At 33.5% G+C, this 14191-nt stretch overlaps 1 protein-coding gene across 2 annotated transcripts; it reads right to left on the bottom strand.

The window, feature by feature from the left end:
• Nucleotides 1-8308: 8308 nt before the first annotated feature.
• On the bottom strand, nt 8309-10172 carry her7 (hairy and enhancer of split related-7). 2 transcript variants are annotated; one of them, XM_056457118.1, is made up of 3 exons: nt 9359-10172; nt 9155-9250; nt 8309-9061 (listed from the first exon to the last, which is right to left on the bottom strand). In XM_056457118.1, the coding sequence occupies exons 1-3, from the start codon at nt 9401-9403 to the stop codon at nt 8576-8578; spliced, it is 627 nt and encodes a 208-aa protein (XP_056313093.1). In that variant the 5' UTR covers nt 9404-10172; the 3' UTR covers nt 8309-8575. The 2 variants fall into 2 exon arrangements, with proteins under 2 accessions (XP_056313093.1, XP_056313092.1); XM_056457117.1 differs by having other exon boundaries at nt 9155-10172.
• Nucleotides 10173-14191: the final 4019 nt, after the last annotated feature.

Here is a 14191-nt window from a genome sequence, read left to right as displayed (position 1 = left end):
AGGTCATCATTGCTTCACAGATGCCCGAACAATCACAAAGTCCTTCAAAACCGAAGTTAAAACCCCAAACGAACAGTGAAGAAGTTCCAGACAGTTGATGTGGGCTTAATTTCAAGCGCGTTTTCTTGCTAATTATCTTGTTATAAATGTATCCTTTACTGTCAATCTTAAAAATTCAGTTGTTAAACTAAACATACAAACAGAAACAAATATAGCCTAATAATAGCTGTGCACAATATGACATGTTATTTCAGGAGAAACACTTGGAATATGGAAGGCGAATCACATATTCAGACTTTACTAATGCGAATATACCATCACAAATCAAACACCAATTTCGGGAATTTTTACCATGCAGTATCAACAATATCTAATGGCTATAAAAATGATTTTAATAAATAGTTTTTCGTCATTATAGTCAGTCACGCAGAGTATTCACCTTATTCTCCGCGTACGAGTGGGCGCAGCCATTTGAATCATTTTGTCTCGAAACTTCCGGTCTCATTCACTTCCATTCATTTTTTTAACGTTAAAAACAGCTCGTTTTGCTGCTTGGTGTTGCAAACTGATATTTTCTTATTATATTATTCTACTTTGTCTGTATTGTAATGCAAATACTTGTTTGTAGAGTAAGTAGTTTGACCGTTTTTTGCCGTTTATTATTCCTAGTCATTTCTCCCATAGGCAACTGAATCGGAAGTTCTAAAACAATCGCAAAAACACGCGCACTTCCGCATTAGAATAAGGTCAATAAAATTGCTTATATAATAAAACAAACTGTACAAAATGTCATTTATTTTACTTAATAAACTGTTAATAACAATCACTATCACAGTCAGTGTATAGTTACTTCAATAGAGTAATTACTAATTATTAAAGACGTATTTAAATGGTTTTTCTAATGATGTCTGAAAAGTATTTTAATTACCCAATGAGTAGCTGAACAATAATAAATCTTAATGCATAGATGTTAGAAATTAAACTTTAGAATTCTTTTAATTTGAGTTAACTTTTTATATTAAAATAGCCTACTTTAGTTATCTGTATGTCACAATGACAATATATCACACACGCACACACACACACACACAGTTTATTTTCCCCCCCAATTTCTGTTTAACAGAGAGCAGATTTCTTCAACACATTTCCAAACATAATAGTATATAAATATGAGCAATTCCAGCATTGTGGATGTGACATTTGCAGTAAAAACTCAAAAAATAAATGCACATAGAAAGTCTATGTTAACTTTTATATTGAAACAGCTGTTTATATTTTCCAAAACAACTAATCAGAGAGTTATGGGATCTGAAAAATATCAATCCGTAAATATTTTTTATATTTTAAATGAGGAAAGCAATCATGCGTTATGGATCTGACAAAAAAGTCTGTGAGTTTGCAGTATACAACATGCTTTGTAAAAATTCTGTGAATTAAACTTCACAAACCAAAAGAAATATTGCTAATAATCAAAACAATAAGAGTTGGCTCTCTATAGAACAAACATGATTAATTTTGTTTTATTTGACATTTTTGTATTATGAGGGAAACGCTTCGTTACGGATGTGGCACTTTTCTGTTATGGATGTGACAAATGTGAAATGGCCACTTGTGTGACTTTGGTAAATCAAATAATTTTTATAATAATAAAAACATTGACCGAGACATTTTTGAGTATTTTTAAAGCACTGTAACATACTAGCTTACACACACAAAAAAAGTAGAAACGGTTTCTCTATTTTGGTAAAAACCTTTCTCATTGGCATATTTTTTTACATGGCAAGTTTAACATTTGCATGGAATTGCTCATTCATATATATATATATATATATATATATATATATATATATATATATATATATGTATGTATGTATGTATGTATGTATGTATGTATGTATGTATGTATGTATGTATGTATGTATGTATGTATGTATGTATGTATGTATGTATGTATGTGTGTGTATATATATATATATATATATATATATATATATATATATATATATATATATATATATATATATATATATATATATATGTATATATATATATATGTATATATATATATATATATATATATATATATATATATATATATATATATATATATATATATATATATATATATATATATGTATATATATATGTGTGTGTGTGTGTGTATATATGTATATATATGTATATATATGTATATGTATATATATATGTATGTGTATATATATATATATATATATATATATATATATATATATATATATATATATATATATATATATATTTGTATGTATGTATGTATATATGTATATATGTGTGTGTGTGTATATATATATATATATATATATATATATATATATATATATATATATATATATATATATATATATATATATATATATATATATATATATATATATATATATATAAATATATATATAAATATATACACAATTTTCTGGCTTAGTCCCTTTATTTTTCAGGGGTCGCCACAGTGTAATGAACCGCTAACTATTCCAGCATATATTTTACACAGCAAATACCCTTCCAGCCACAACCCATACACACTCATATTAACCCCATACACACTCATATTAACGCAAACACTCATGGCCAATTTACATTATTCAATTCACCTATACTATAGCGCATTTGTTTAAACTGTGGGAGGAAACCACCAACATGGGGAGAAGATGCAAACTCCACACAGAAATGCCAACCAGCTGGGACTCAAACCAGCAACCTTCTTGGGGTTAGTGGCGATAGTGCCAACCACTGAGCCACTGTGCCGGCCATAACAATCTACTTCTCTAAACTGATCTAATCAGAACTGTTTAATATTAAGGCAAGCACATTATAAGTAATTAAATTGCCTAAAAATTCAAAGTAATCCTTTACTTATTTCAGCAGACAAAAATAAAGTCAATATTTACTTACTAATTAACCCAACATTAGTCACGAAAAATAAGACATTTGTTTACTTCTTTTAATCTAAACTTTGGATTATTTAAAATGTATTTCATTTTTACATTTATTTAAAACTTTTGTTCTAAATAACATTAATGCAGAAATTACATGGCAATGTGGTGTAGGAGTGCCTTGGTGCCATTTAAAAATCAAACCCCCTCTATCTGTCACATCACACCCTTTCTACAGCACCTTCACTGGCTTCCCATCTTTTTCAGAATTAATTATAAAATACTTCTACTCACTTTTTAAGCCGTCCACAATCTCGCTCCTCCATCCCTTGCTAATCTTGTTCATATCGCCACACCTTCTTGAACACACAGGTCTTCTTCTTCCATTCACCTCACTGTTCCCTCTGTCCGCCTTGTCACCATGAGGAGCAGATCCTTCAGCCACTCTGCTCCTCAGCTTTGGAATTCACTTCCTCCTGATCTCTGTAATTTAGACTCTCTTTCACAATTTAAATCCAAACTCAAAACACATCTGCTTAGAACAGCTTATTCACTTTAACCCGACTGCATTTTTTAAAAGTTTGTATTGTATTTTAATCATTTTATCGTGTTTTTATTTGAACTGATTGTTCTAGCTGTCCTGTACGGAGTGTCATGAAAGGCTCCTTTAAATAAAATGCATTATTATTATTATTATTATTTAGGTGATCTGCTCAGAGGAGACTCAAATGATTTACACAACAATTAAAACTGACAGTACTGCTAAGAGAGACCATTTTGTCATTGTTCTTATTAAAGAGCCACAGTAAATGCTTTAAAGATAAAACCTAATTACAACTTTTGGTATCTTTTTAAAGAAAATGCACTGAAATACATATTATAAAGCACAATGAAGGAGTTTTTATATAGTTTTACATATATTGGTGTTCTAATGTTCATATTTATAGATCATTTCCCAACAGAAAATTACCAGTATCAGTTCATTTCTACAGTGCACCACCACAATACAATGCTACATATCAAAACAGTACATGCAGCTTTTATTATACTTTAAAGAATTAAAAAATAAATAACCATACAATTTAAATAAATCCAAAGCACCTGGAAATGGAATAGAAAGGTCCATCAATGCAATAAACAACCATTATTTTAAGAGTATGCAATCAAGTTAATAAGTGTAGTGCTGTCAAATGATTGATCACGATTAATTACATACTAAGTAAATTAACATATACATAATTGTGTATATTTATGTATAAATAAATACACATATGTAAATGTTTGTCAAATGTGATCTGCTTTTCTAGGGGCGACGCAGTGGCGTGGTATATGCTGTCGCCTCACAGCAAGAAGGTCGCTGGTTCGAGCCTTGGCTTGGTCAGTTGGCGTTTCTGTGTGGAGTTTGCATGTTCTCCCTGCCTTCGTTTCACTTTCCTCCGGTTTCCCCCACAAGTCCAAAGACATGTGGTAGAGGTGAATTGGGTCGGCTAAATTATCCATGGATGCGTGTGTTTGGATGTTTCCCAGAGATGGGTTGCGGCTGGAAGGGCATCCGCTGCGTAAAATATATGCTGGATAAGTTGGCGGTTCATTCCGCTGTGGCGACCCCGGATTAATAAAGAGACTAAGCCGAAAAGAAAATGAATGAATGATCTGCTTTTCTTCTTCTTCAGTTGTAGTTTCTTGTAATTCCACTAGAAGGCGTAGTTTTTATTTACATCTGTTCTCTTTTAGCTGTAGCCTATACAAACTTAAAATCTCATAAATATTTAAATATATTTTTACAGACGATTAAAACAACAACCAAAAACAATACTAACAACAATTATAATAATTATACCTTAAAAATACTATGTTGATCATGTGCAGGACGTGTCCTATTGTGTTGTGCTGCACTCACAGAGATTGAAATAGATATTAAAAAATACCCAACAACTGATTAATGATTTAAGATGGCAATAACAGTATCAAATAAACAATGATTATTTATATTTAAAGGACGACAAATAAAAAGGAGATTCATATTCATGCACTGTGAGCTATTGAGCAAGAGGGGCACCTCAGCTAATGAGGGCAAAGGGGCAGTGGATATAGCCACCGGGCCACCCCCCTGTGCACGGCCCTGATGATGGGTTCATATGAAAAAAACTTATAATAAATAAATAAGCAAACGAAATCATCACTGGATAATGAAAAACCTAACCATGAACAAATCACTCTTCATGTAACAATTTAACAAATATATTAATATATGAAGACTTCCATTAAAGTTGCCTTGTTTTTAAGTCACTTATTTATAAAGCTCTTAAATAATTAATTTAGAAAGTTGGATTGTTTAAACCCAACTTTGGGTCAAATATGAACAAACCCAACTGTTAGGTTAAAAGTGTAATATCAATTTCATTGAAAAAATTAATTAGTGTTCAACTGACCCAAGGTTGGGTTAAAACACACAGGTATTTTTTTACAATGCACCGTTAACCTAATAACCTAAATCATTTTCAAGTGGTCTCTTAATTTTCCTTTTTTTCATAGACTTATAAGTTCATTTAACTAAATAAATAAATAAAACAGATAACTTTCTTAATTTTCGTAAATCTTCTTCTTCTTTGCAAACGAAATCTTCACTGGATAATGAAAAACATAATCATGAACAAACCATGAACTCTTCATGTAATAATTTAACAAATATATTAATACAAGGCTTCCATTAAAGTTCCTGCTTCCATTGAAGTTGCCTTGTTTTTAAGTCACTTATATATAAAGCTCTAAAAATTATTTAAAAAGCTGGATTTTAAACCCAACTTTGGGTCAAATATGAACAAACCCAACTGTTCGGATAAAAGTGTAATATAAATTTCATTGAAAAAATTAATTAATGTTCAACTGACCCAAGGTTGAGTTAAAACACACAGGTATTTGTTTACAATGCACCGTAATAACCTAATAACCTAAATCATTTTCAAGTTGTCTCTTAATTTCATTTTTTTCATAGTCCATATGATGGGTTCATTTGACTAAGTAAATAAATAAATAAATAATTAACTTTCTTAATTTTCTTAAATCTTTTTTTGCAAAAGAAATCTTCACTGGATAATAAAAAAACCTAATCAGGAACAAACCATGAACTCTTCATATAATAATTTAATGAATATATTAATATAAAGACTTCCATTAATCCTGCTTCCATTGAAGTTGCCTTGTTTTTAAGTCACTTATATATAAAGCTCTAAAAATAATTTAAAAAGCTGGATTTTAAACCCAACTTTGGGTCAAATATGAACAAACCCAACTGTTCGGTTAAAAGTGTAATATAAATTACATTGAAAAAAATAATTAGTGTTCAACTGACCCAAGGTTGAGTTAAAACACCCATGTTTACAATGCACCATAATAACCTAAATCATTTTCAAGTTGTCTCTTAATTTCATTTTTTTCATAGTCCATATGATGGGTTCATTTGACTAACTAAATAAATAAATAAATAAATAAATAAATAAATAAATACATAAATAAATAAATAAATAAATAAATAAATAACTTTCTTAATTTTTTTAAATCTTTTTTTTTTTGCAAAAGAAATCTTGACTTGATAATAAAAAAACCTAACCAGGAACAAACCATGAACTCTTCATGTAATAATTTAACAAATATATAAATATATGAAGACTTTCATTACAGTTCCTGCTTCCATTGAAGTTGCCTTGTTTTTAAGTCACTTATGTATAAATATCTAAAATAATAAATTAAAAAGGTTGGATTGTTTAAACCCAACTTGGGTCAAATATGAACAAACCCAACTGTTAAGTTAAAAGTGTAATAGTTTCATTGAAAAAACTTTGACCCAATGTTGGATTAAAACATTCAAGCATTTTTACAATGCACCATGTAATATCTGCATTATTATTTATAAATATCCATTCATTCGTTTATTTTATTTTCAGCTTAGTCCCTTTATTAATCAGGGATGGCCACAGCGGAATGAACCGCCAACATATCCAGCATATCCACAACCCAACACTGGGAAACACGTTCATTCATACATTTATAAATGTATTATTTATTTTTTTAAAAGTTAAACATCCTTAAAATACGACTCAAATTAAACTAAACGTCTTAAAACATGACTTTAAATTAATGTATTAAGTGTAAACAACAACGACTACAACAAAATATTCACTTTAGTAAAAAGTTGAGGAAATAAGTGTATAAACGACTACAACAAAATAGTTTCTCGAGTTTAAAGTTGCGGGGAAAAAACAGCCTGAAATTGTGCAGGCGTGGGAAAGACGTCCGTCCTGCATTCCCTGGCCGCATTAAGGTTTATTGCGTAAAAAAATTCACGCTTCTTTGATACAAACGGATGGAAATACGCGTGCCAGTCGTTGTCATTTTGACACTAGCAAGACAAAACTGGCGGCCCACGAAGTGTTAAAGCAGGTAACAGCTCTGCCTTTTGTCCCATCATCAGCATCCCTTTGATGTGTAGAGACTTTCCCAACATTAAACCGCAGCAGAATGCATGTATCCAGGATTATTCGGCTTCTTGTGCTATCCAAAAATATCAAGCATCTTATTAAAGCCGATTTTTTGGGCTATACCTGTGTTGTCAAGCTCGTGCACCATTTAAAACACACGATGACAGCTTTTTTTAGTTGGTTAGTTTGATATTTATAGTCGATAAGACCAAAAAAGTACACTGAAAAAAATATTGATTGGATTTACTCAAATTTTTAAGGCAAATGGTTGCAAAAATGTCTGTTGAATGTAAACAAACTAGTTAAATTTAGTAAAATTTAACTTAATTTGTTTAAATTCAACTCATATAAATTGTTTGCAATCACTTATACCGCAAGAAAAACAATGTAAATCCAATGATTTTATTTTATTTCAGTGTAGAAGTCGAGTTTATAAATAACAATTCGCTATTTTAACCCGATTTTGGGTCAAATATACAAACCCGACGTTGGATTACATTAAATTTGAATGACACTTTTTAACTCAACTGTTGGGTTTGAGCATATTTTGACCCAACGCAGCGCTTTTAGTCACTTTAAACTCAAATCTATATGTACCGACGGATATTTTCGAGGTGCCAAGGCACGTGTCGCATATTCGCACCCATTTTTTATTGACTCGAGCCGACTTGAAAGCTGAGGTGTGAGAACAGAAGTCGTGTGGAAGTGAAGTGTTTGTTCTTCCGCATTTCAAAGGCTTCTGATGATCAAAGCCCGACTGTAAATTCTCGACGCGTGCATCTCAAATTGCCGGCCAACATCATGCCATCCAGAGATTAATGTTATTGTGGGAAACACATAACAATGGTGCATTTTTCACTTTTAATGGTGGAATGTATTGATCAAAATACACAACTTATAAATCTAAACATAAAGGGGAATGTCATTAATAAATTAAATGTGCAAAACAGATAAATACATCAGTTATGTATTACAAATGATCATCATCCAGTACAGATCATGCAAGGAGAAGAAAAAAGGGAAAAGAAATCTGCGTAAAAAATATATTGCAATATTTATCATACACTATTTACACTTCCAACGTTATGTCAGATGATAAAAGCAATAAAAGAAATCTGTGATGTATATAATTCAGAAGAGATTACACAAGGCCCATCATTTCTCAATGAATGTCTTTTCTCTCAGTTAAGGCCAAGGTCTCCAGACGGTCTGGCTGGCTGGTTCAGGGTGGTGGGAGGTTGGTTGAGCTGTCGAATGCTTTGCGTTGGAGTCTGTGCTTCTGAATGCAGCTCTGTCAGCTTGTGGTTCTTTAGCGTTCCTGCAAGCTGATGGATGTCCTGCTTTGGAGACGGTGTTTTTGTGGTGTGGACGACGCACATGATGCTGTGCATTTGATTCTGCATGCTGCTTTCTGGAGGAAACCTGACTTCTGACAGGCAGTCTGATGGTGGGGTGAGCGAGACGTTGACACAGCATGGATGTCACTGATCCTTCCAGTCCACCTTCATCTAAGAGGTAACGGGCTGCTTTTTGAAGACATGAGGAAAAGCCTTCCATAAACTGGCTTTTTTCCTCTCCTTCCTCTTCTTTATTCGCTTTATTCGCCTTTTGCAGAAACAGAACTGTGTATTCCAGGATCTCTGCTTTCTCTAATCGTCTCTGATTAGGTTGCTACAAAAATAAGAGATGACATAAATCAGCTTTAGATCAAGCTAATCACACATTCATAGATGCCACTGTGTTGAAAAGCAAAGGTGTTCTTACGTTGTGTTCAGGGCCTTGCAGAAGCAGAAGTTTCAGGTTTTCTAGACTCCGGTTCATCCTTTCTCTTCTACGTCTTTCTACCTGAGGTTTTAACAGCTTCAGAAAACACAAAAGACTAATGTCAGTCAACAGATCATGTTTAAACTGGTTAATATTACAACATATGTATGTCTCAATGGTATTCATCTGAAAATAAGTAGTTACCTTTCTCTCCATTTTGATTTTTTCAGTCTGTGCCAGGATTTTCATTGCACGTGTACTCCAATAGTTGATATGAGTGGTGATATGATTCCAGAAAAGGTCCTAGCTTTCTTCTGTTAGGTATGCAGGAAGAGATCTTTCATCGAGGTGCGCAAACAAATGTGAAATGTGAAGTCTGAAGCTCAGCACAGGTATTTATAGGCGTTCAGGCGCGTGGTGGCAAAGCCACGCCCACTATGTGGTATAACCCAATCCCTGAGCCGCTATATTTTGCTTGTCAATCAGTTTCCATTAGGAAAAATAAAGGGTTTTATTTGTAGATTTTGACTATAGATTTGTATTTTTGGTTTGTTAATTTAAATCTTTAGACATTTAAATAATAAAGATGAGCAAAAAGTACAAGAAAAAGACAAAGCACAGTAAAAAGTAGCCTATTGTCGAAGTATTAGGCTACACGAATCGCAAACGATAGCGTATTAGCTTACACATTTATTATAAATGCTTGGCCAATTATTTATATTGGATTTACTCAGATAAGCTAATATATAGTTTTCACTGAATTGGTGAAAGCATTCAAGAAAGCTTTGGATCAAAAGGGCTGATGGTACACGCTCACTCACACCTAGACTTCCGTGGGCACGTGCGCGCATCAGAAAGAAGCCCGTCACTGTGCATTTCAATAGCCCACGCGCCGCTGGTGACACAGGAGACATTATAATAACAACAAAAAGAGGAAAAAAAAACTCTCGTTTCCATAGTATAAGTCCATATTAACTTCAAATTTGTTTGGATTTTAAAACAGCCAATTTTATGTTATGGAAGTTGCCTGCTAGAAGCTTGTGTTGTGATTCTAGCGTAGTCTAGTGCCATGAAGGGAAAACAATTAACTAATTCATTTTCTTTTCGGCATAGTCCCTTTATTAATCAGGGGCCGCCACATCAGAATGAACCGCCAACTTATTCAGCACATGTTTTACGCAGCGGACGCCCTTCCAGCTGCAACCCATCACTGGTTAAGGGAAAACATTGCAAACAATTAAACAATGAGAAAACAATCGTATGCCATGTACGTACAGTTGAGGCTGTTCATTTGACAGGATTGTGTACATTTGGTTTAGATTCAAGCGCGCATTATTACTTAAAAAAAAGTTTTATGAACGCATTACAGGCCATTATTAATTTGTCTTTATACGATTTATTTAAACGTTTTAAATATTGTATTAGTTAAAAGTAATTAATTGCACTTTTGCCAAAATAGTAGTTTACATGCAAAATAAACGGGGAAAGTTAGATCGGCGCGTGCCAGCGCGCACTTTTATTTGGAATAAATTTGTTTTGCTGAAAAAGGCAGAAAGTTTCAGAGCCAAAGCAGCTGGGTACAGTGTAAGACTTCAGGGGGTCGCGAGGTAGCGTGTGCTGACACCTCTTTATTATTCAGCAGGGCGCGTGCCGCGTGCCGACTTCACACCTGGGCACAATGCGCTCGTGCGCGGACAGTTCACACGTGTGCATATGAAAAGTAAGCAGCCAGGTTTTCTTGATTGTTCATGGCACTGAAATTAGTCGATAGACTTCTCTGAGTTATTTATTAATTAAATTCTTCACTGAAAAAATCCTATTAAACGGATGAGATTGGTTAAGGTTAAACCCATAACGCAAAGACAGCACGTGTCTAGCCATATAATGGAGACGCCGTTTGTTCACAGGATAACCGAGTAAACCTTAGAGGTTGTTGAACATAACTAGCATTAAGAAAAAAGTCACTTAGCCACGTGGACAGTTAGTCCTTATCCTTGCTGACCTCCATGCATCAAGTGGCTACCTAAATGTTACAGTGACATTGTGGTTGATAATGCGCATGGTGCTGTTATCTCCAAACTAAACCTCAATGCAATATTAACTTTTATAATCTACTGCATAAAGTCAAAGGGAAATGTTGTCAGCCATTTGACAAACGTGATTGTGATTGAAAGACTTCATATCTTGATGATTTCTACGCTCAATAGCAGAAGATTAATAGTGCACCGCACAGGTAAATCACGCGTCCCATGGATGGAAGTTGTAAAAATGAAGACTAAACGCTTTGGTCAAAACTTTAGCCTTGGTTTCAATACGCGCGTTTGTCGAAGAGTAGCGTGGGAACGTATTTGCGAGCTGTTGATAATGTACAAATTCTGACAGGTAATAAAAAAGGACTAAGGTGTTGGCCCGCGTTATAAGGTGAGGTGTAAGTTGTTCGTGTTACTGGGAGAGCGTGGCTAGTAGCCTGTTCCCATCATAACACTTCAGAAACGACTGCCTGTTGGTTACCGACGAATTTTAAACATTTACACACTTGCCCGCCATTTTGGGGACACCCCAAAACAGAAAGCCCAGATTAAAGTTGAATAATTTCGATTTATGTGCTCGAATTATTTAAGTTGATGGCAGAACTATTAAAACTAACCATTATTATGTAGTAAAATTGAAGTAAACTTTACGCACTGATTTTCTTCCTTTTACTTCATCATTGTTAATGTTATTGAAGCAAAACTGTTGGTTAATTTGAGATCTGTTAAAGTTAGCTGACTGCACTGTCGTTAGTTACTTCAGAATGATTTCTTATTATTTATTTTCATAATACACATGCTAATAGCTCCAGACAGACAGACTCGTCTCACCCGGGTCGTTCTCATTCTGTTGACAAAAAGCACAGGAACCCTCACACCTCACTGCTCCACGCGTGCCATTTGCTTTAATCTCAGCCTTTTGCATGCAAACTAAGTCGAAAGACTGTAGTTGAGTAAAATGTGAAGGAAACATTAAAAAAAAACTTTCGTCGGACGACCTTATAGACAGCATCCTCAACATATTTATAGGCTATATTATTAATACAAGATCATGCTAACTTTTTTTCACGATGCACGACATGGGTAGCACACATCACAAATATCACCAATGTGCCAAAAATGAAGTCTATATGTGAACTGCATGGCGTTCTCGTGTTTGTTGGAGAGAAGCGTGGGAACGTCTCTGCGCTCGGGTAACATGTACAAAATCTGACAGGTAATAAAAAGAGCTGAGGTGTGTGTGAGCAGTCCGTGTTACTGGGAGATCGAGCTTAATAGTTGGTTCCCATCATAACACTCTTCTAACGACCTGTTGGCTACCTAGCAAGCATTTTTTGTTTTTAAAAGATGTCTAATAGACGTCTAAATATAGTCGTCTTGGCTAAAACAAGGCTAAATTTGGGCTGTCAGTGAAAATAATAGACGTCTAAGAATAGGCCAAAACTAGTCATCAAATAAACAGAAATTAATGACTACTCATATAAAGTAATCTACCTATTTGACGACTAGTTTTGGCCTATTCCTAGATGTATATTCGATTTTCACTGTTTAGCCTTGTTTTAGCCAAGCAGTCTATGTTTATATGTCTATTAGGCGTCTATTAAAACAAAATCTGACATGTAATAAAAAGAGCTGAGATGTGTGTGAGCAGTCCGTGTTACTGGGAGAGCGAGCTTAATAGTTGGTTCCCATCATAACACTCTTCTAACGACCTGTTGGCTACCAAGCAAGCATTTTTTGTTTTTAAAAGATGTCTAATAGACGTCTAAATATAGTCGTCTTGGCTAAAACAAGGCTAAATTTGGGCTGTCAGTGAAAATATTAGACGTCTAAGAATAGGCCAAAACTAGTCATCAAATAAACAGAAATTAATGACTACACATATAAAGTAATCTATATTTGACGACTAGTTTTGGCCTATTCTGAGATGTATATTCGATTTTCACTGTTTAGCCTTGTTTTAGCCAAGCTGTCTATGTTTATATGTCTATTAGGCGTCTATTAAACACAGAATTGTTTGCTGGGTTATTGCAAAGTTATAAATATTTGCACATATGCACTAAATATCATTTAAAAGACAAGTTCCGATTAACCAAATCAAATAGTAAAAATCAAAGAGTCATCCTTACACTTCACTATGGTCAAAGTATAGTACGCTAGCACTATAGGTTAACGTCAATGCTAATTGTAACACAGAAAACATTTAAACAAAGACAGAAAACACATTCAATTCACTTTGTATTGTTTTTAACAGAGACCTGGCAATGCTATCCGCCCTGCAAGGCAACCTGTGAGGTGTTGGTTTGTCCAGAACACAGGTTCATCGACACACGTTTGGCTTTGGTGTTAACAAAATGTGTCAACGCCGTAACAATACGACCACGCAGAGATGGACGTGTGCTTTTCTTTCACTTTTAAAAGAGCTAGATGCAGTTTCCCACGGGAATCCTTGTATAACACCTGAAGTAAATATTCGATTTTTTTTGCCTTATTTTGACAATTTCTTTATGCATATAATATAGCTATTTTAATGCAACTCATATAGGCTAGACATCATAACTATGGGCTATATGGCACTATTGCTAATTTAACATGGCACACAAAATTCATTTTTGGATATTACACATATAAAATGTAATAAATACAACATATATTTCAAAAATGGCATATGTATCACATATATCTCTTTTTAACCATTGGAATTACAAACATATATGTAATACCAATAGTTGAAAAATATATATGAATGGCAATTTTTTGCAATATTTTAAAAATATATATTTTGCATATATGACATTTTCTATACATGTGAAATCCAAAACTTGTCATATGTAATTTGCATATATTGCAAAATATCACATTTCTATATGGGTATACACAATATATGCTAAATAAGCATGACACACAAGTTCGTATTTCGATTTTACATATATAAAATGTCATATATGCAACATATATTTCATAATATTTCCAAAACGGCATATATTACAAATATCTCTCTTTCAAC

The sequence above is a fragment of the Danio aesculapii genome, chromosome 5 (assembly GCF_903798145.1).
Source record: "Danio aesculapii chromosome 5, fDanAes4.1, whole genome shotgun sequence".
Taxonomy (NCBI): Eukaryota; Metazoa; Chordata; class Actinopteri; order Cypriniformes; family Danionidae; genus Danio; species Danio aesculapii.
Note: the sequence above shows the minus strand (reverse complement) of the source record. Positions and strands in the feature narration are given on the sequence as shown.